This window comes from Mustelus asterias, chromosome 4, assembly GCF_964213995.1.
Source record: "Mustelus asterias chromosome 4, sMusAst1.hap1.1, whole genome shotgun sequence".
NCBI classification, from domain to species: domain Eukaryota; kingdom Metazoa; phylum Chordata; class Chondrichthyes; order Carcharhiniformes; family Triakidae; genus Mustelus; species Mustelus asterias.
This window is the reverse complement of record NC_135804.1, coordinates 75,626,982-75,649,992: the sequence shown is the minus strand read 5'-3', so window position 1 is coordinate 75,649,992 and position 23,011 is coordinate 75,626,982. Positions and strand designations below refer to the sequence as shown.

At 46.3% G+C, this 23,011-nt stretch overlaps 1 protein-coding gene across 1 annotated transcript in view; it reads right to left on the bottom strand.

The window, feature by feature from the left end:
• The window catches only part of LOC144493128 (gamma-aminobutyric acid receptor subunit alpha-1-like), a 454,514-nt gene that overhangs the window by 59,449 nt on the left and 372,054 nt on the right, over window positions 1-23,011 (bottom strand). The window contains exons 10-11 of the mRNA XM_078212030.1: window positions 16,721-16,803; window positions 16,151-16,294 (exon numbers count right to left, since the gene is read on the bottom strand). Coding sequence (XP_078068156.1) covers window positions 16,151-16,294; window positions 16,721-16,803 — 227 coding nt within the window. The remainder of the gene's footprint in view (window positions 1-16,150; window positions 16,295-16,720; window positions 16,804-23,011) is intronic.

Sequence of the window (23,011 nt, the reverse complement as noted above, 5' to 3'; positions counted from 1 at the left end):
CCAGTGAGAGGAGATAAATAATGTTCAGTGAGAGGATATTGTTACTGTCCAGTGAGAGGAGATTGTTATCCAGTGAGAGGAGATTGCAAATGTTCAGTGAGAGGAGTTTGTTACTGTCCAGTGGGAGGAGATTGTTACTGTCCAGAGAGAAAGGATTGTTACGGTCAAGCGGGAGGAGATTGTTACTAGAACATAGAACATAGAACAGTACAGCACAGAACAGGCCCTTCGGCCCACGATGTTGTGCCGAGCTTTATCTGAAACCAAGATCAAGCTATCCCACTCCCTATCATCCTGGTGTGCTCCATGTGCCTATCCAATAACCGCTTAAATGTTTCTAAAGTGTCTGACTCCACTATCACTGCAGACAGGAGATTGTTACTGTCCAGAGAGAAGGGATTGTTACTGTCAAGTGGGAAGAGATGGTTACTGTCCAGTGGAAGAAGATTGTTACTCTCCAGTGGGAGGAGATTTTTTACTGTCCAAAGAGAGGAGATTGTTACTGTCCAGAGGGAAGATATTACTGTCCAGTGAGTGGATATTGTTACTGTCCAGTGAGAGGAACTTGTTCAGATCCAGCGAGAGGAGAATTTTACTGTCCAGTTGGAGGGGTTGTTACTGTCCAGCGAGAGGAAATAATTAAGGTCCAGTGGAGGTGATTTTTACTGTCCAGTGAAAGGAGGTTGTTACTGTCCAGTGACAGGAGGTTGTTACTGTCCAGTGACAGGAGGTTGTTACTGTCCAGTGACAGGAGGTTGTTACTGTCCAGTGACAGGAGGTTGTTACTGTCCACTGAGAGGTGATTGTTACTGTCTAGTGAAAGAAGATTGTTGAGGTCCAGGCGAGGAGATTTTCACTGTCCAGTGAGAGGAGGTTGTTACTGTCCAGTCAGAGGTGATTTTACTGTCCAGTGAGTGGAGATTGTTACTGTCAAGTGAGAGGAGATTGCTACTGTCCAGTGAGAGGACATTGGTACTGTCCAGTGAGAGGAGATGGTTACTGTCCATTGAGGGAGATTGTTGCTGTCCAGTGAGAGGGCATTGTGACTGTACAGTGGGAGGAGACTGTTATGGTCCAGTGGGAGAAGATTATTAATATCCAGTGAGAGGATATTGTTACTGTCCAGTGAGAGGAGATTGCTGGTGACCTGTGAGAGGAGATTTTTACAGTCCAGTGAGAGGAGGTTGCTACTGTCCAGTGAGATGAGATTGTTACTGTCCAGTGAGAGGTGAGCATTACTGTCCACAGTGAATGGAGATTGTTGCTGTCCAGTGAAAGGGGATTGTTACTATCCAGTGAGGAGCTTTTTACTGTCCAGTCAGAGGATATTGTTACTGTCCAGTGGGAGGAGATTATTAATGTCCACCGGAGGAGTTTGCTACTGTCCAGTGAGAGGAGGTTGTTACTGTCCAATGAGAGGACATAGGTTCTGTTAATGTCCAGTGAGAGTAGATCGTTATTGCCCAGTGAGAGGAGATAAATAATGTTCAGTGAGAGGATATTGTTACTGTCCAGTGAGAGGAGATTGTTATCCAGTGAGAGGAGATTGCAAATGTTCAGTGAGAGGAGTTTGTTACTGTCCAGTGGGAGGAGATTGTTACTGTCCAGAGAGAAAGGATTGTTACGGTCAAGCGGGAGGAGATTGTTACTAGAACATAGAACATAGAACAGTACAGCACAGAACAGGCCCTTCGGCCCACGATGTTGTGCCGAGCTTTATCTGAAACCAAGATCAAGCTATCCCACTCCCTATCATCCTGGTGTGCTCCATGTGCCTATCCAATAACCGCTTAAATGTTTCTAAAGTGTCTGACTCCACTATCACTGCAGACAGGAGATTGTTACTGTCCAGAGAGAAGGGATTGTTACTGTCAAGTGGGAAGAGATGGTTACTGTCCAGTGGAAGAAGATTGTTACTCTCCAGTGGGAGGAGATTTTTTACTGTCCAAAGAGAGGAGATTGTTACTGTCCAGAGGGAAGATATTACTGTCCAGTGAGTGGATATTGTTACTGTCCAGTGAGAGGAACTTGTTCAGATCCAGCGAGAGGAGAATTTTACTGTCCAGTTGGAGGGGTTGTTACTGTCCAGCGAGAGGAAATAATTAAGGTCCAGTGGAGGTGATTTTTACTGTCCAGTGAAAGGAGGTTGTTACTGTCCAGTGACAGGAGGTTGTTACTGTCCAGTGACAGGAGGTTGTTACTGTCCAGTGACAGGAGGTTGTTACTGTCCAGTGACAGGAGGTTGTTACTGTCCACTGAGAGGTGATTGTTACTGTCTAGTGAAAGAAGATTGTTGAGGTCCAGGCGAGGAGATTTTCACTGTCCAGTGAGAGGAGGTTGTTACTGTCCAGTCAGAGGTGATTTTACTGTCCAGTGAGTGGAGATTGTTACTGTCAAGTGAGAGGAGATTGCTACTGTCCAGTGAGAGGACATTGGTACTGTCCAGTGAGAGGAGATGGTTACTGTCCATTGAGGGAGATTGTTGCTGTCCAGTGAGAGGGCATTGTGACTGTACAGTGGGAGGAGACTGTTATGGTCCAGTGGGAGAAGATTATTAATATCCAGTGAGAGGATATTGTTACTGTCCAGTGAGAGGAGATTGCTGGTGACCTGTGAGAGGAGATTTTTACAGTCCAGTGAGAGGAGGTTGCTACTGTCCAGTGAGATGAGATTGTTACTGTCCAGTGAGAGGTGAGCATTACTGTCCACAGTGAATGGAGATTGTTGCTGTCCAGTGAAAGGGGATTGTTACTATCCAGTGAGGAGCTTTTTACTGTCCAGTCAGAGGATATTGTTACTGTCCAGTGGGAGGAGATTATTAATGTCCACCGGAGGAGTTTGCTACTGTCCAGTGAGAGGAGGTTGTTACTGTCCAATGAGAGGACATAGGTTCTGTTAATGTCCAGTGAGAGTAGATCGTTATTGCCCAGTGAGAGGAGATAAATAATGTTCAGTGAGAGGATATTGTTACTGTCCAGTGAGAGGAGATTGTTATCCAGTGAGAGGAGATTGCAAATGTTCAGTGAGAGGAGTTTGTTACTGTCCAGTGGGAGGAGATTGTTACTGTCCAGAGAGAAAGGATTGTTACGGTCAAGCGGGAGGAGATTGTTACTAGAACATAGAACATAGAACAGTACAGCACAGAACAGGCCCTTCGGCCCACGATGTTGTGCCGAGCTTTATCTGAAACCAAGATCAAGCTATCCCACTCCCTATCATCCTGGTGTGCTCCATGTGCCTATCCAATAACCGCTTAAATGTTTCTAAAGTGTCTGACTCCACTATCACTGCAGACAGGAGATTGTTACTGTCCAGAGAGAAGGGATTGTTACTGTCAAGTGGGAAGAGATGGTTACTGTCCAGTGGAAGAAGATTGTTACTCTCCAGTGGGAGGAGATTTTTTACTGTCCAAAGAGAGGAGATTGTTACTGTCCAGAGGGAAGATATTACTGTCCAGTGAGAGCAGATTGTTACTGTCAGTGAGAGGAGATTGCGAATGTCTAGTGAGAGGCAACAATCTCCCCTCACTGGACAGTAACAATCTCCCCTCACTGGACAGTAACATCTCCCCTCACTGGGCAGTAACAATCTCCTCACATTGGATAGTAACAATCTCCTCTCACGGGACAGCAACAATCTCCCCTCAGTGGAGATTGTTACTATCCAATGTGAGAAGATTGTTACTGTCCAGTGAGAGGAGATTGCGAATGTCCAGTTAGAGGAGTTTGTTACTGTCCATAGGAGTAGATTGTTAATCTCCAGTGGAAGGACGTTATTACTGTCCGGTGGGAGGAGATTGTTACTGTCCAGTGAGAGGAGATTGTTACTGTCCAGTGAGAGGGGATTGTTACTGTCCAGTGAGAGGAGATTGCTACTGCCGAGAGAGAGTAGATTGCTACTGCCCAGTGAGGTGTGGTTGTTACTGCCCAGTCAGGTATGATTGTTACCATCCAGGGGAGGAGATTTCTAACGTTATGTGAATGGAAATTGTTACTGTCCAGTGGGAGGACTTTGTTCAGGTCCAGTGAGAGGAGATTGTTACTGTGCAGTGAAGGAGATTGTTAATGTCCAGTGAGGGGGGATTGTTACTGTCCCATGAGAGACGATTGTTACTGCCCAGTCAGAGGACATTGTGACTGTGCAGTGGGAGAAGATTGTGATGGTCCAGTGGGAGGAGATTATTAATGTCCAGTAAGAGGAGATTGCGAATGTCCAGTGACAGGAGATTGTTACTGTCCAGAGAGAAGGGATTGTTACTGTCAAGTGGGAAGAGATGGTTACTGTCCAGTGGGAGGAGATTGTTACTGTCCAGTGGGAGCAGATTGTTACTGTTCAGGGGGAGGAGATTGTTACTGTCCAGTGGGAGGACATTGTGTCTCTCCAGTGGGAGGAGGTTGTTACTGTCCAGTGGGAGGAGATTGTTACCGTGCAGTGAGAGGAGATTGTTATTGTCCAATGAGGTGTGATTTTTACTGCCCAGTGAAGTGTGATTGTTACTGTCCAGTGGAGAAGATTTCTAACGTCCAGTGAAAGAAAATTATTACTGTCCAGTGAGAGTTTGTTCAGGTTCAGTGAGAGGAGATTGTTACTATGCAATGAAAGAGATTGTTCATGTCCAGTGAGGGGGGGATGTTACTGTCCTGTGAGAGGAGATTGTTACTGTCCAGTCAAAGAACATCGTTTCTGTCCAGTGAGAGGAGATTGTTATTGTCCAGTGAGAGCAGATTATTAATATGCACTTTGGGTTTTAGTTAAATCGGGCAGCATGGTCAGTGCAGGCTTGGAGTGCCAAAGGGCCTGTTCCTGTGCTGTACTTTTCTTTGTTCTTTGAGAGGAGATTGTTACTGCCCAGTCAGAGGACATTGTTACTGTGCAGTGGGGGAAGATTGTTATGGTTCAGTGGGAGGAGATTATTAATGTCCAGTGAGCGGAGATTGTTACTGTCCACTGAGAGGAGATTGCAAATGTCCAGTGGGAGGAGATTGTTACTGTCCAGAGAGAAGGGATTGTTACTGTCCAGTGGGAGGAGATTGTTACTGTCCAGTGGGAGGAGACTGTTACTGTCCAGAGAGAATGGATTGTTACTGTCCAGTGGGAGGAGATTGTTACTGTCCAGAGAGAAGGGATTGTTACTGTCAAGTGGGAGGAGATTGTTACTGTCCAGTGGGAGGAGATTGTTACTGTCCAGTGGGAGGAGATTGTTACTGTCCAGTGGGAGGAGATTGTTACTGTCCAGTGGGAGGAGATTGTTACTGTCCAGTGGGAGGAGATTGTTACTGTCCAGTGGGAGGACATTGTTACTGTCCAGTGGGAGGAGATTGTTACTCACCAGTGGGAGGAGGTTTTTTACTGTCCAAAGAGATGAGATTGTTGCTGTCCATTGAGAAGATATTACTGTCCAGTGAGAGGAGATTGCGAATGTTCAGTGAGAGGAGTTTGTTACTATCCAGTGTGAGTAGATTGTTAACCTCCAGTGGGAGGAGGTTGTTACTGTCCAGTAAGAGGAGATTGTTACCGTCCTGTCAGAAGAGATTGTTACTGTCAAGAGGGAGGAGATGGTTCCTGTCCAGTGGGAGGAGATTGTTACTATCCAGTGGGATGAGGTTGTTACTGTCCAGTGGGAGGCAATTGTTACTGTCCAGTGAAAGGAGATTGTTACTATCCAGTGGGAGGAGATTGTTACTGTCCAGTGGGAGGAGATTATTAATATCCACTGAGAGGAGGTTGCTACTATTCAGTAAGAGGAGCTTGTTAGTGTCCAGTGAGAGGAGATGGTTACTGTACAGTGAGAGGAGATTGCAACTTTCCAGTGAGAGGAAATTGTTACTGTCCAGTGAGAGGAGATTGTCACGGTCCAGTGACAGGAGATTACTACTGTCCAATGAGAGGTGTTTGTTACTGTCCAGTGAGAGACGATTGCTACTGTCCAGTGAGAAGAGATTGTTAATATCCAATGAGTGGAGACTGTTACTGTCCAGTGAGGGGAGATTGTTACTATCCAATGTGAGGAGATTGTTACTGTCCACTGAGAGGAGATTGCGAATGTCCAGTAAGAGGGGTTTGTTACTGTCCATGGGAGTAGATTGTTAATCTCCAGTGGAAAGCAGTTATTACTGTCCGGTGGGAGGAGATTGTTACTGTTCAGTGAGAGGATATTGTTGCTGTCCAGTGAGAGGAGATTGCTACTGCCCAGTCAGGTGTGATTGTTACGGTCCAGTGGAGGAGATTTCTAACGTTGAGTGAACGGAAATTGTTACTGTCCAGTGAGAGACGTTTGTTCAGGTCCAGTGAGAGGAGATTGTTACTGTGCAGTGAAGGAGATTGTTAATGTCCTTTTGAAGAAGTTTGTTACTGTCCAGTGAAAGGAGATTGTTAAGGTCCAGTGAGAGGAGATTTTTGCTGTCCAGGGAGAGGAGGTTGTTACTGTCCAGTCAGAGGTGTCCAGTGGGAGGAGATTGTTATGGTTAAGTGGGAGGAGATACTTGATGTCCATTGAGAGGAGATTGTTGCTGTCCATTGAGACGAGATTGTTACTGTCCAGTGGACGGAGACTGCTAATGTCCAGTGAGAGGAGGTTGTTACTGTCCAGTGTTGGAGATTGTTAATGTCCTATGTGAGCAGATCGTTAATGTCCACTAGAGGAGATTGTTACTGGGCAGTGTGGAGATTATTACTGACCAGTGAGAGGAGATTGTTACTGTCCAGTGAAAGGAGTTAGTTGCTGACCAGTGAGAGGAGATTATTACTGCCCAGTGAGAGGAGATTGTTAATGTCCAATGAGAGGAGATTGTTAATGTCCAGCGAGAGGAGATTGTTAATGTCCAGCGAGAGGAGATTGTTAATGTCCAGCAAGAGGAGATTGTTAATGTCCAGTGAGAGGGGATTGTTAATGTCCAGCAAGAGGAGATTGTTAATGTCCAATGAGAGGAGATTGTTAATGTCCAGCGAGAGGAGATTGTTAATGTCCAGCGAGAGGAGATTGTTAATGTCCAGCGAGAGGAGATTGTTAATATCCAGTGAGAGGAGATTGTTAATGTCCAGCGAGAGGAGATTGTTACTTTCCAGTGAGAGGAGATTGTTAATGCCCAGTGAGAGGAGTTTGTCACTGTCCAATGAAAGGAGATAGTTACTGTCCAGTGAGGGGTGATCGTTATTGTCCAGTGAGGGGAGATTGTTACTGTCCAGTGAGGGGAGATTGTTACTGCCCAGTGGGAGGAGATTGTTACTGTCCAATGAGCGGGGATTTCTCATGTCCCGTGGAGGAGATTATTAATGTCCACTGAAGGAGAATGCTAACGTCCAATGAGAGGAGACTGCTACTGTCCAGTGAGAGGAGATTGTTACTGCTCAATGGGAGGAGATTATTAATGTCCACTGGAGGAGATTGTTCCAGCGAGAGCATTAGCTATGAGGAGGTTGGAGAGACTTTGTTTGTTCTCACTGGAGCGTTGGAGGTTGAGGGAGACCTGATAAAAGTCTGCAAGATTATGAGAGGCATGGACAGAGTGGATAGTCAGAAGTTTTTTCCCAGGGTGGAAGTCAATTACTAGGGGGCATAGGTTTAAGGTGCGCGGGGCAAGGTTTAAAGGAGATGTACGAGGCAGATTTTTTACACAGAGAGTAATGGGTGCCTGGAACCCGTTGCCGGGGGAGGTAATGGAAGCGGATACGGTAGTGACTTTTAAGGGGCGTCTTGACAAATACATGAATAGGATGGGAATAGAGGGTTATGGTCCCCGGAAGGGTAGGGGGTTTTAGTTAAGTCGGGCAGCATTGTCGGTGCAGGCTTGGAGGGCCGAAGGGCCTGTTCCTGTGCTGTAATTTTCTTTGTTCTTTGAGAGGAGATTGCTACTGCCCAGTGAGGTGTGATTTTCTTCTGCCCAGTGAAGTGTATTTTTGTTAGTGTCCAGTGGAGTAGATTTTTAGTGTCCAGTGTATGGAAATTGTTACTGTCCAGTGAGAGGAGTTTGTTCAGGTCCAGTGAGAGGAGAATGTTACTGTGCAGTGAGGGGGATTGTTAATGTGCAGTGAGGGGAGATTGTTACTGTCCAGTCAGAGAACATTGCTTCTGTCCAATGAAAGCAGATTATTAATATGCAGTGAGAGTAGATTGTTGTTGGCCAATGAGAGGAGATTCCTAATGTCCAGTGAGAGGAGACTGTTACTGTCCAGCTGGAGGACATTGCTAATGTCCAGACAGGACAATTTTTTACTGTCCAATGAGTGGAGATTGTTAATGTGCAGTGAATGGAGAATGTTAATGTCTACTGGAAGGTGATGGTTACTGTCCAGTGGAAGGTGATGGTTACTGTCCAGTGGATGGAGATGGTTAATATTTAGTGGAAGTGATTGTTATTGTCCAGTGAGATGTGATAGTTACTGTCCAGTGAGATCTGATTGTTATTGCACAGTGAGAGGAGATTGTAACTGCCCAGTGAGAGGTGATTGTTACTGCCCAGTGGGAGGAGATTGTTAGTGTCCAGTGAGAGGAGATTTTTACTGTCCAGTGAGATGAGATTGGTACTTTCCAGTGAGAGGATGTTGTTACTGTCCATTGAGTGGAGATTGCTGGTGTCCAGTGAGAGGAGATTGTTAATGTCCAGTGACAGGATAAGCTTACTGCCCTGTGAGAGGAGATTCTAACTATCCAGTGAGAGGAAATTGTTCCTGTCCAGTGAGAGGAGAGCATTACTGTGCACAGTGAGTGGAGATTGTTACTGTCCACTGAAAGGAGATTGTTAGTGTCCAGTGAGAGGAGATTGTTCCTGTCCAGTGAGAGGAGAATTTCACTGCCCAGTGAGAGGAGAATTTCACTGTCCAGTGAGAAGAGATTGTTCCTGTCCAGTGAGAGGAGAATTTCACTGCCCAGTGAGAGGAGAATTTCACTGTCCAGTGAGAGGAGATTGTTCCTGTCCAGTGAGAGGAGAATTTCACTGCCCAGTGAGAGGAGAATTTTCACTGTCCAGTGAGAAGAGATTGTTCCTGTTCAGTGAGAGGGGAGCATTATTGCTCAGTGAGAGGAGATTGTTGCTTTCCAATGAGAGGAGATTTTTACTGTCCAGTGAAAGGAGATAGTTTGTGTCCAGTGAGAGGAGACTGTTTGTGTCTAGTGAGAGGAGATTGTTAATGACCAGTGAGAGGAGATTGTTACTGTCCAGTGGGAGGAGATTATCACTGTCCAGTAGGAGGAAATTGTCACTGTGCAGTGGGAGGAGATTATTAATGTCCAGTGAGAGGAGATTGTTACTGTCCAGTGAGGGCAGAATGTTACTGTCCCGTGGGAGGAGATTGTTATTGTCCAGTCAGACGACATTGTTTCTGTCCAGTGAGAGGAGATTGTTACTGTCCAGTGAGAGGAGATTGCTACAGCCCAGTAAGAGGAGATTGTTACTGCCCAGTGAGAGGAATTTGTTACTGTTCAGTGAGGTGTCATTGTTAATGTCCAATGAGTGGAGATTGTTGATGTCCAGTGAGAGGAAATTGTTACAGTCCAATGAGAGGAGATTGTTACTGTCCAGAGAGGGGAGGTTGTTACTATCCAGTGAGGGGAGATTGTTACTATCCAGTGAGGGGAGATTGGTTCTGCCCAGTGAGAGGAGATTGTTACTGCCCAGTGAGAGGAGATTGTTACTGCCCAGTGGGAGGAGATTGTTACTGTCCAGTGGAAGAGAATGTTACTGTCCAGTGAGAGGAGGCTGTTACTGTCCAGTGGGAAGACTGTTAGTGTCTAGTGAGAAGTGATTGTTACTGTCCAGGAAGAGGAGATTGTCACTGTCCAGTGAGACAAGATTGTTACTGTCCAGTGGATGGAGATTGTTAATGTCCAGTGAGGGCAGAATGTTTCTGTCCAGTGAGAGGAGATTATTAATGTCCAATGAGAGTAGATTGTAGTTGGCCAATGAGAGGAGATTGTTAATGTCCAGTGAGAGGAGATTGCTGCTGTCCTGTGAGAGGAGGTTGTTACTGCCCAGTGAGAGGAGATTGTTACAGCCCAGTGAGAGGAGATTGTTACTGCCCAGTGAGAGGAGATTGTTACTGCCCAGTGAGAGGAGATTGTTACTGCCCAGTGAGAGGAGATTGTTACTGTCCAGTGAGGTGTGATTGTTACTGCCAGGGGGGTGTCATTGGTACTGTCCAATGAGTGGAGATTGTTGATGTCCAGTGGGAGGAGATTGATATTGTCCAGTGAAAGGAGATTGTTACTGTCCAGTGAGAGGAGATTGTTACTGTCCAGTGAGAGGAGATTGATACTGGCAAGTGAGGGGAGATTATTACTATCCATTGACGGGAGATTGGTTCTGCCCAGTGGGAGGAGATTGTTCGTGTCCAGTGAGAGGAGGCTGTTACTGTCCAGTGGGAAGATTGTTAGTGTCTAGTGAGATGTGATTGTTACTGTCCAGGAAGCAGAGATTGTTACTGTCCAGTGAGTGGACATTGTGAGTGTGCAGTGGGAGGAGATTGTTATGGTCCAGTGGGAGGAGATTATTAATGTCCAGTGAGAGGGGTTTGCTACTATCCAGTGAGAGGAGATTGTTACTCTCCAGTGAGAGGAGGTTGCTACTGTCCAGTAAGAGCAGATTGCTACTGCCCAGTGAGAGGAGAGTGTTACTGTCCAGTGAGTGGAGAATTTTACTACCCAGTGAGAGGAGATTGTTGTTGTCCAGTGAGAGGAGATTGTTACTGTCCAGTGAGAGGAGATTGATACTGGCAAGTGAGGGGAGATTATTACTATCCATTGAGGGGAGATTGGTTCTGCCCAGTGGGAGGAGATTGTTCGTGTCCAGTGAGAAGAGGCTGTTACTGTCCAGTGGGAAGATTGTTAGTGTCTAGTGAGATGTGATTGTTACTGTCCAGGAAGCGGAGATTGTTACTGTCCAGTGAGTGGACATTGTGAGTGTGCAGTGGGAGGAGATTGTTATGGTCCAGTGGGAGGAGATTATTAATGTCCAGTGAGAGGAGTTTGCTACTATCCAGTGAGAGGAGATTGTTACTCTCCAGTGAGAGGAGGTTGCTACTGTCCAGTAAGAGCAGATTGCTACTGCCCAGTGAGAGGAACAAAGAACAAAGAACAAAGAACAAAGAACAGTACAACACAGGAAACAGGCCCTTCAGCCCTCCAAGCCTGTGCCGCTCCTTGGTCCAACTAGACCAATCGTTTGTATCCCTCCATTCCCAGGCTGCTCATGTGACTATCCAGGTAAGTCTTAAACGATGTCAGCGTGCCTGCCTCCACCACCCTACTTGGCAGCGCATTCCAGGCCCCCACCACCCTCTGTGTAAAAAACGTCCCTCTGATGTCTGAGTTATACTTCACCCCTCTCAGCTTGAGCCCGTGACCCCTCGTGATCGTCACCTCCGACCTGGGAAAAAGCTTCCCACTGTTCACCCTATCTATACCCTTCATAATCTTGTATACCTCTATTAGATCTCCCCTCATTCTCCGTCTCTCCAAGGAGAACAACCCCAGTCTACCCAATCTCTCCTCATAGCTACGACCCTCCATACCAGGCAACATCCTGGTAAACCTTCTCTGCACTCTCTCCAATGCCTCCACGTCCTTCTGGTAGTGCGGCGACCAGAACTGGACGCAGTACTCCAAATGTGGCCTAACCAGCGTTCTATACAGCTGCATCATCAGACTCCAGCTTTTATACTCTATACCCCGTCCTATAAAGGCAAGCATACCATATGCCTTCTTCACACCTTCTCCACCTGTGTTGCCACCTTCAAGGATTTGTGGACTTGCACACCTAGGTCCCTCTGTGTTTCTATACTCCTGATGACTCTGCCATTTATTGTATAACTCCTCCCTAAATTATTTCTTCCAAAATGCATCACTTCGCATTTATCCGGATTAAATTCCATCTGCCACCTCTCCGCCCAATTTTCCAGCCTATCTATATCCTGCTGTATTGCCCGACAATGCTCTTCGCTATCCGCAATTCCAGCCATCTTCGTGTCATCCGCAAACTTGCTGATTACACCAGCAAGGAGAGTGTTACTGTCCAGTGAGTGGAGAATTTTACTACCCAGTGAGAGGAGATTGTTATTGTCCAGTGAGAGGAGATCGTTCCTGTCCAATGAGAGAGCATTACTGTACGGTGAGTGGAGATTGTTGCTGTCTAGTGAGAGGCAATTGTTACTGTCTAATGAGAAGAGATTTTTACTATCCAGTGAGAGGAGATTGCTACTGTCCAGTGAGGGGAGACTGTTACAGTCCAGTGGCAAGTTTGTTAGTGTCTCGTGAGATGTGATTGTTACTGTCCAGTGAAAGAACATTGTTACTGTCCAGTGAGAGAACATTGTTACTGTCCAGTGACAGAACATTGTTAATGTCCAGTGAGGGGAGATTGTTACTGTGCAGTGAGAGGAAATTTTTACTGTCCAATGAGAGGAGATTGTTGCTGTCCATTGGGAGGAGATCATTAATGTACATTGGTGGAGATTGTTACTGTCCAGTCAGAGGAGACTGACACTGTCCAGTCAGAGGAGATTGTTACAGTCCAGTGGTGAGGTTTTTAGTGTCTTGTGAGATGCGATTGTTACTGTTCAGTGAGAGGAGATTGTTAATGTCCAGCGAGAGGTGTCTGTTAATGTGCAGCGAGAGGTGTCTGTTAATGTCCACTGGAGCAGATTGTTAATGTCCCATTGGAAGAGATTGTTACTGTCCAGTGCAGTGAATTCTCAATGTCCAGTGGGAGGAGATTGCTGCTGCAGAGGGATTTGATAATGTCCAGTGAAAGCTGATTGTTACTGTCCATTGAGAGGAGATTGTTGACATTGAGTCCAGATGACTCTTTATGAATGCTAAAAGGCTTAACAAGTGGGAGATATTATATTGCAGGGTGAGGGAATGAAAGATGAGAACTTGCCACAGAAACCAGGGGAAAAGGCTGCTGATGGCCATCCATGGAGAGAATTCCACCCCGCGTGTAACCTCCAGGATTACAGGTACCTCCAGGATATACAACATTCTTTGAACTGCTGTTCTCACCACATCCTAAAAGCCACACCCAGTGCCATGCACCACCATATAATGACGTTCAACTTCTCTTTTACACTTACTCTCTCTCAAAGCTGTCCCTGTCCCCAGTTTCATTTCATCCTCCACATCATTTGACATCTTAACAACAAACTTTTCCTGTTTCTTGCAGATGTTAAGGAACACAAGCTTCAACAACTTATCAACACCACTGCCTATCACAGGCCCTCCACCAGTCCAAATCCCTTGAATTCCAGTCTTAACATCAAATTCAACAACTTCAGATGATTAGCTCTACCCCCCCCCGTTTTCATTTTATTAAATTTTTTCCTGTTTTCTACCTTTTATTTCATTATTGTATTTCTTCATTTTTCTTCCCATACTCTTTCCCCCTACTTTATCCCCCCTTTCCTTAACTTTTCTCCCCCTTTGCTTCCCCTTTCCCCCTTTTTCTAAATTTTCCCTTCTCCCGCCCATCCCTACCTCCCCCCACATCCTTATCTGTCACAGCTTACCCACTGATTTCAGCTTCTCTGTCGTTCGGCCATTCACACCTTTTATTCTCTTTATGGACTGCCATTAGCAGCCTTTTCCCCTGGTTTCTGTGGCTATGAGTCACTTTCATTCCCTCACCCTGCAGTATAAATATCTCCCACTTTCTATGCCTTTTAGATTTGACAAAGGGTCATCTGGACTCTTTCCTCTGCTTACAGATGCTGCCAGATCTGCTGAGATTTTCCAGCATTTTCTCTTTTGGTTTCAGATTCCAGCATCCGCAGTAATTTGCTTTCATTTATTGAGAAGAGATTATTACTGTCCAGTGAGTGGATTTTGTTACTATCCAGTGAGAGGAACTTGTTCAGATCCAGTGAGAGGAGAATTTTACTGTCCAGTTGGAGGGGTCTGTTACTGCCCAGCAAGAGGAAATTGTTAAGGTCCAATCGAAGCGATTTTAACTGTCTAGTGAAAAGTGATTGTTACTGTCTAGTGAGAGGAGATTGTTACTGTCCAGTGAGAGGAGGTTGATACTGTCCAGTGAAAGAAGATTGTTAAAGTCCCGTCGAGGAGATTTTTACTGTCCAGCGAGAGGAGATTTTTACTGTCCAGTGAGAGGAGTTTGCTCACGTTCAGTGGGAGGGGATTTTACTATCCAGTGAGAGGTCATTGTTAATGTCCAGTGAGAAGAGTTTGCTAATGCCCAGTGAATGGAGATTGTTAATGTCCACTGGAAGGAGATTGTTACTGCTCAGTGAGATGTAGCAAAAGTTGTCCCCTTGTTCAAGAAGGGGAGAAGAGACAACCCTGGTAATTATAGACCAGTGAGCCTTACTTCTGTTGTGGGCAACATTTTGGAAAGGATTATAAGAGATAGGATTTATAATCATCTAGAAAGGAACAATTTGATTAGGGATAGTCAACACGGTTTTGTGAAAGGTAGATCGTGCCTCTCAAACCTTATTGAGTTCTTTGAGAAGGTGACCAAAGAGGTGGATGAGGGTAAAGCAGTTGATGTGGTGTATATGGATTTCAGTAAAGCATTTGATAAGGTTCCCCATGGTAGGCTCTTGCAGAAAATACGGAGGAGTGGGATTGAGGATGATTTTGCGGTTTGGATCAGAAATTGGCTTGCTGTAAGAAGACAGAGGGTGGTGGTTGATGGGAAATGTTCATCCTGGAGTTCAGTTACTAGTGGTGTACCGCAAGGATCTGTTTTGGGGCCATTGCTGTTTGTCATTTTTATAAATGACCTGGATGAGGCCGTAGAAGGATGGGTTAGTAAATTTGCGGATGACGCTAAAGTTGGTGGAGTTGTGGACAGTGCGGAAGGTTGTTGCAGGTTACAGAGGGACATAGATAAGCTGCAGAGCTGGGCTGAGAGGTGGCAAATGGAGTTTAATGCGGAAAAGTGTGAGGTGATTCACTTTGGAAGGAGTAACAAGAATACAGAGTACTGGGCTAATGATAAGATATTTGGTAGTGTGGATGAGCAGAGAGATCTCGGTGTCCATGTGCGTAAATCCCTGAAAGTTGGCACCCAGGTTGATAGGGTTGTTAAGAAGGCGTGCAGTGTGTTAGCTTTTATTGGTAGAGGGATTGAGTTTCGGAGCCAGGATGTCATGTTGCAGCTGTACAAAACTCTTGGAGTATTGCGTACAGTTCTGGTCGCCGCATTATCGGAAGGATGTGGAAGCATTGGAAAGGTGCAGAGGAGATTTACCAGGATGTTGCCTGGTATGGTGGGAAGGTCTTATGAGGAAAGGCTGAGTGACTTGAGGCTGTTTTCGTTAGAGAGAAGAAGGCTAAGAGGTGACTTAATAGAGGCATACAAGATGATTAGAGGATTAGACAGGGTGGACAGTGTGAGCCTTTTTCCTCGGATGGTGATGGCTAGCACGAGGGGACATAGCTTTAAATTGAGGGGTGATAGATATAGGACAGATGTCAGACGTAGGTTCTTTACTCAAAGAGTAGTAAGGGCGTGGAATGCCCTGCCTGCAACAGTAGTGGACTCGTCAATATTAAGGGCATTTAAAGGGTCATTGGATAAACATATGGATGATATTGGAATAGTGTAGGTTAGATGGGCTTTAGATTCGTTTCACAGGTCAGCGCAACATCGAGGGCCGAAGGGCCTGTACTGCGCTGTAATGTTCTATCTTCTATGTGATTGTTACTGTCCAGCAGGAGTAAATTGTTAAAATCCAATGAGGAGATTGTTACCATTATACATCTAAGTTGTTGAATGATTTGTTTTAGAGGCATACATATGATTTAATGGTGACATATATGAGGTGTTTCGCAGGCTCCTGTATTTCTTTTCATTTTCTGTTCTCCGCAGAGAACATCTCTTTCAATAATCAAATGGTGTGATTCTTTGAACCTATGTGTGCAACTCACATCTTTTTGTTTTAGTTTAAAACCTACAACCTTGAAAATAGTTAGTGCATTACAGTTCCTATCCCATGAGAGGAGATAGTTCACATTCAATGAGAGACAATTCTTTAAGTGTGAAGCAAGATAATGAGTTTGTGTGGCAGTTGTTGTGCTGTGATAGAGCCAGGAATCTTATTTTCATGTTAAACTTGTCCTGAGATATCCTTCCCTGTCTGCTCTTCCCCAACTTGTGCCTGCAGGAGTATATGTTATTCCATAGCTTAAATCACCTACCTGTGTTTGACTGAATAACCTCTGTTCCAACAGTCTGTCCCAACAGATCATATTGGTTCAATCGGGATCCATCCTCAGCAACAACCACCGATCTTGCTTTCCCATGTGTCCAGACATATAGCACCTCAGACTTAGTATAGGCATCTGTTGAAATAATGAGCCAGGTTCAGGATTATGTGTATAATCCTACAGGTAGCTCTGTTTCTGTGGATAAATTGGGAAACTAGAAATTGCATCTGCTCCCTCCCACTGGTAGCAAAATTATATCTCATCCTCCTGACTTGGTACAATCGAGCAGACTGCAGCATGCAACATCTAACCCACTCTTCACAGCCAGAAATATTAGAACAAGCAGTAGGAACTTCCTTACAGGCTTTTCCACTCTATCAATGACGGATTGATCGGAATTTAGAAGAATCTCTGTATCAGGAAGGTTTTGTGGGAGGAACCAAATGGGGAGTCCCACCAGCATCTACTTCATTATGCTCACCAGTCTCCAGCAAGTAACTAAGTTATATCCTCAATTGAACTAGAAATGAATTGATGGATCAGTTGACAACCCAGACTTACAACTGCCGAATTTCAGTGGGCATGCGTGTGTATCCATGGGGAAGTCCTCCAGGTGCATTGGACACTCTGCATTTATTGTCAGCCTGCAGACACAGCAAAAGAAGAGACCAGTTACTGTATGAAAACTCACGGCCAGTACTTTATAGGTCATTCTGATCCACTCCATTGGGTCCCTTCATAACTTCTGCACTTCAATTAAATATCCTCTCAACCTCCCTTTTTTTTTAATGAAAACAAATTTTATTATGGATATAAAGAGACTCTTAGCAAGCACCAATTTAGAAGTCCAGCTTAAAGACTTAAGATATAGATTCAGTTCTACTTTTTACTTCACCAACCCACCCCAAGATTTCCCGTAACATACAAAATCTTGAAGATTCATCCATTTTTCCTGAGACCAACTCAAGGCAATGCCACAGCCCTCCAGAATGTATCTTAATTCTCCTTAATTCCCCAGTTATGCCACTGAAGTAAGATTCTATGAGGGTCCTTCCATTGTCTTTTTGACTATATGACTCTAACAACTGAAGATCCCTTCGCTTTTTGTTTGGGTTGCCGACAGATATCCACCACCTCCCTTCAGTTTCCCTAGTTAATTCTGCTGACCACTTTCTGTCACAAGTCTCTATGAAGACCGCTGTTAAGATTTCCTCCACCAGCTTCAAATTAGATGTGACCAGAGGGCTGACTATAATAATGATTACAGCAACAACTACAATAACAATGTCAATATTGGCTGGAAAAGCAATTGTGACAGTGAGAGTCAAGCATGCTGGGATTTTTTGGTCAAGTTATCATCAAAAACAGATGCAGGTTCGAAAGCTGCTGCAAGTCGTGACTTCCTGTGCTGACCAAATAAGGATAGTTGTTTGGATGATGCTGGAGATGTCAGAGCCATTGGTACCGTATATGGTAAGGCTAAGTAACTTACATGCAGCTTGGTAGAAACATTTGGGAGTTATTTACAAGTAACTCCATTGGCCGTGATTGAACAGTGTGATCGGTTTCTGATTAGGCTGAGTGGTAGAGAACTTTATGGAAGAATGTGAGAAGTTTAGGATAAAGAGATGTGTTTGAGCCTTTGTCTTCAGCGATAACTTGACACCCAACATTGCAATTATGCCCTGAAGGAACATCTTCAGAGGAAACAAAGAAATCACAAGAGAACACATCTACATCAGAAACAGACTTGGCCACTTCGTTCTGAACTGGGTAGTATCCGTTTTCAGTTAAAGAGTTAATGTTAAAAGTTGAAGTGTAAGAGCTAAAATGTTGCAACTGCTCTAAGTTTGGTGCCTTGTGTTAAATAAACAAAAGTTTATTTCAATGAATTTGAGTTGGTTCTTTGGTTTGTTATACTAAACTGAGTACCTGAAAAGCGATTGAAGTATAAAGCCGGATAACATGGAGCTGATTTTGCTTTGTGGTGAACCACTATAGTATTGTCTGTTTGTGTGATATGCCTGGACACGCCCCTGCTGCCTCAATCTGGGACTCCACCCTTCTCTGGGTATAAACGCAACTGCTCTCCGCCCCTTTTGCCTCACTTCGGATTAGCTATCGGTTCAGGTGTGCTCCAGTTCTTTCGTAAATAAAAGCCTGTTATTTTGCAACAACGAGTCTTTGCATAATTGATGGTGCATCAATTATATTTACGAATGTTTTTGGGATGGAGCAACTCTTACAACCTGATAAACTTGACTTGAACCCTCAGGCTGTTGGGGCCTCAAACTGTTTTGATCACTGGCTGCGCTGCTTCGAGACCTTCATCGCCTCCTCCTCCGCCATCGTCGTAACTGACATCGACAAACTACACGTGCTCCACGCCCGCGTCAGTGCTCACGTCTTCGCGATAATCCGAGACGCGGAAACTTACCAGGAGGCAATCGATCTCCTAAAAGGCCAGTACAACCGGCAGCCGAATGAGGTCTACGCCAGACATCTGCTGGCCACTCGCAGACAGCAGCCGGGGGAATCGACTGAGCAATTCCTGCGCGAACTGCGTGCACTCGGCAGAGCCTGCAACTGCAAGGCCGTTTCAGCCACCCAAAATGCCGACTACCTGATCAGAGATGCCTTTGTCGCGGGCATCAGGTCGACCTATATCCAGCAGCGCCTGCTGGAACAAGGTGGGCTGGACCTGCAGAAGACTCTGGCGCTTGCCGGCTCGCTGGAGGTGGCTTTTCGGAATCTCGAGGCCTACATCCCCGACCACGAGGGCGCACCGTGGACACCGCGACCACCGCCACCTCTGTACCCGGGAGGGCTGCAAACCTACGCCACGACCCGTCCCAACACCGAACTGACCATCGGGGCAGTCTCCGGAGGCCCGAGGTGCTACTTCTGCGGCCTGGAGAAGCACCCACGGCGATGCTGCCCGGCGAAAGACGCGATCTGCTCCGGCTGTGGTCAGAAGGGCCATTACTTGAAAGTCTGCAGGGCAAAATCGGCCTCCAGGCCCAGCAGCGCCACGTGCGATCCGCTGGAGGCACCGTCTTCGATGCCATCGGCCGCGTGCGATCCGCGGGAGCCGCCATCTTGGACGCCATCAGCCGCGTGTGAGCCGCGGGGGCCGCCATCTTGGATGATGTCAGCCGTGTGCGAGCCACGCCGGCCGTCATTTTGGGATCCGTCCACCGTGTGCGGCTCCTCGCTTAATCCAATGATGGCCCCGGTCGCATTGGACCAGTCCAGGCTTCACCAACTCACCTGGTCTATGATGAACATCAAGATAAACGGTCACACTACAAACTGTTAATTTGACAGTGGGAGTACGGAGAGTTTTATCCACCCTAACACGGTGAGGCGCTACGCACTGCCAGTACTGCCAATGCAGCAATCCATCTCCATGGCTTCGATGTCCCAGTCGGTGAATGTCCTCAGCTACTGTGTAGCAACTCTGACTGTACGGGGCACGGTGTACGAGAAGTGCAGGCTCCTCGTGCTGCCACAACTCTGCGTTGCCATACTACTGGGGCTAGATTTCCTGTGTCACCTTGGGAGCGTCACCATGGTGTATAATGGGCCTTTTCCCCCAATCTCTGTCCGCAATCCGCAGCTATTTGACCAGCCACCGCTCACCACCTGTGGTCTCTCGACCCTTAAAGTCGCCCCTCCCTCGCTCTTTGAACACCTCACCCCCGACTGCAAGCCCATTGCCACCAAAAGCAGACAGTACAGCACTGGAGATAGAGCGTTTATTAAGTCCGAGGTGCGACGCCTCCTGGGGGAGGGGGTCATTGAGGCCAATACCAGCCCCTGGAGAGCCCAAGTGGTGGTTGTTAAGACTGGGGAGAAACATCGCATGGTCATCGACTACAGTCAGACCATTAACCGATACACGCAGTTGGACGCGTATCCCCTTCCCCACATCTCTGACATGGTCAATCAGATTGCACAATATCGGGTGTTCTCCACCATTGACTTGAAGTCTGCATACCACCAGCTCCCTATCCGCCCAGAGGATCGCCAATACACTGCCTTCGAGGCGGATGGCCATCTCTACCACTTCCTTCTGGTCCCCTTCGGCGTCACCAACGGGGTCTCGGTTTTCCAGTGTGAGATGGACCGAATGGTAGACCAGAATGGGCTGCGGGGCCACCTTCCCGTACCTGGATAACGTCACCATCTGTGGCCATGATCAGCAGGACCACGACGCCAACCTCCAAAAATTCCTTCACACCGCGGCACTCCTCAATCTGACCTATAATAAGGAGAAGTGCGTATTCCGCACACGCCGCCTCACCATCCTTGGTTGTGTTGTAGAGAATGGGGTCATCGGCCCCAATCCCAACTGCATGCGTCCCCTCCTGGAACTTCCCCTCCCCACCACCCTCAAAGCACTGTGGCGATGCCTGGGCTTCTTCTCGTATTACGCCCAGTGGGTCCCCAATTATGCGGACAAAGCTCGTCCACTCATCAAATCCACATCTTTTCCCCTGATGGCAGAGGCCCGCCTGGCCTTTGACCGCATCAAAGCAGACATCGCGAAGGCCACGATGCACACTGTAGACGAATCCATCCCATTCCAGATGGAGAGCGATGCGTCTGACTTTGCCCGAGCCGCCACTCTTAACCAGGCGGGCAGACCCGTGGCCTTCTTCTCACGCACCCTCCAAGGCCCTGAAATTCGACACTCCTCTGTCGAAAAAGAGGCACAAGCCATCGTGGAGGCTGTGCGGCACTGGCGCCACTACTTAGCTGGCAAACGGTTCACCCTGCTCACGGACCAACGGTCCGTTGCCTTTATGTTCAGTAACATGCAGCGGGGCAAAATCAAGAACGATAAGATTTTGAGGTGGAGGATCGAGCTCTCCACCTACAATTACGACATCTTACACCGGCCTGGGAAGCTCAATGAGCCCCCAGACGCCCTGTCCCGGGGGACCTGTGCCAGCGCGAACCTAGACCAGTTACAGACCCTCCACGATGACCTCTGCCACCCGGGGGTGACCAGGTTCTTCCACTTCATCAAGGCCCGGAACCTGCCCTATTCCATCGAGGAAGTCAGGTCTATAACCAGGCACTGCCAAGTCTGCGTGGAGTGCAAGCCGCACTTCTATCGGCCAGACAGAGCGCACCTCATCAAAGCCACCCGCCCTTTCGAATGTCTGAGCGTTGACTTCAAAGGCCACCTCCCCTTTTCTGACCGCAACATATACTTCCTCAACGTCATCGATGAGTATTCGTGGTTCCCCTTCGCTATTCCCTGCCCGGATATGACCTCGGCCACGGTTGTCAGGGCCCTGCACAGCCTCTTCACCCTGTTCGGTTTCCCCAGCTATATTCATAGCGACCGGGGTTCCTCTTTTATGAGTGATGAGCTGCGCCAGTACCTGCTCTCCAAAGGTATAGCCTCGAGTAGGACCACCAGCTACAACTCCAGGGGGAACGGACAGGTGGAGAGGGAGAACGCGACAGTTTGGAAGGCCGTTTTATTAGCTCTCCGGTCTAAGGGTCTTAAATATATCACCATTCTTTCACTGTGGTTAGGTCAAAATCCTGGAACTCTCTCCCGAACAGCACTATGTGTGCCTACACCACAGGGACTGCAGCAGTTCATGAAGGCAGCTCACCACCACCTCCTGATGGGCAATAAATGCTGGCCTCGCCAGTGACACCCACATTCAAAGACTGAATTTAAATTCCCTTTAAATAAAGAATGTTAGAATAGTCACAGCTCAGAACAATAGCATTTTGCTGTTTGTTTCTGTTCTAGCTCTGCTGGTGCAATTCAGCTAGTTCCACCCTCACATCTTCCCCATAGTCCTGCATTCTTTTCCTCTTCAAATAATCATCCAATTCTCTTTTGAAAGCTACACCTGGATCTGCCTGCATTCTTACTCAGTGCGTTCCAGATCATAACCACTCACTGCATAAAAGCATTCTCTTCACCTTGCCTTTGGTTCATTTGCCATTCATCTTAAATCACACACGTTCCTCCAGTTCTGTTTCCTGTCACACAGCCAACTTTGTATCTATACTGCCGCTAGCCCTTTTGCTCCATTAACTTTTAACTTTGCTGACAATGAGGCACTTTATTAAAAACGATTTAGAAATTCATGTACACCACATCATCCACATTATCCCTATTAACCCTCTCTTTCCCTCATCAAAAAATTCAGTCAAGTTAGGTAAACTTAATTTACCTTTACAATTTTTGTTATGACTTTCCTTAATTAATCCACATTTGTCCAAATCACTCTGCTGAATTCACCGTGTGACACAGTATTCCAAATGTGGCCTAACCAACAGTTAAAATTTACATCTTGTCAAATTACACTTAGCACATCAGATGTACAAGTTTCAAATGTCACTTCAAACATTATACAAGTTCAAAGGTATCCCAATGCAGTCTACTTTTTTATGCAATGAATTTATAAGTATATAATTATAACATAATTTGCCAACTTTTATACTCGATGCATCGTCCAATGAAGGCAAGCATGCCATGTGCTTTCTTCACCACCTTTTCCACTTGTGTTGTCACTTTTAAGGATCTGTGGACCTGTACTTCCAGATCTCTCTGTGTGTCTAGGCTCCTGATGGTTTTGCCATTTATTTTATAGCTCCCACCTGAATTGGATCTACCAAAATGCATCACCTCACATTTGTCTGAATTAAATTCTATCTGCCATTTTTCTGCCCAATTTTCCTGTTTGTCGATATCCTGCTGTAATCTCTGACAATCTTCATCATTATCTGCAACTCCAGCAATCCTAGTATCATCCACAAACTTGCTAACCAGAACAGCTACGTTTTCTTCCAAGTCATTTATATATATTACAAACA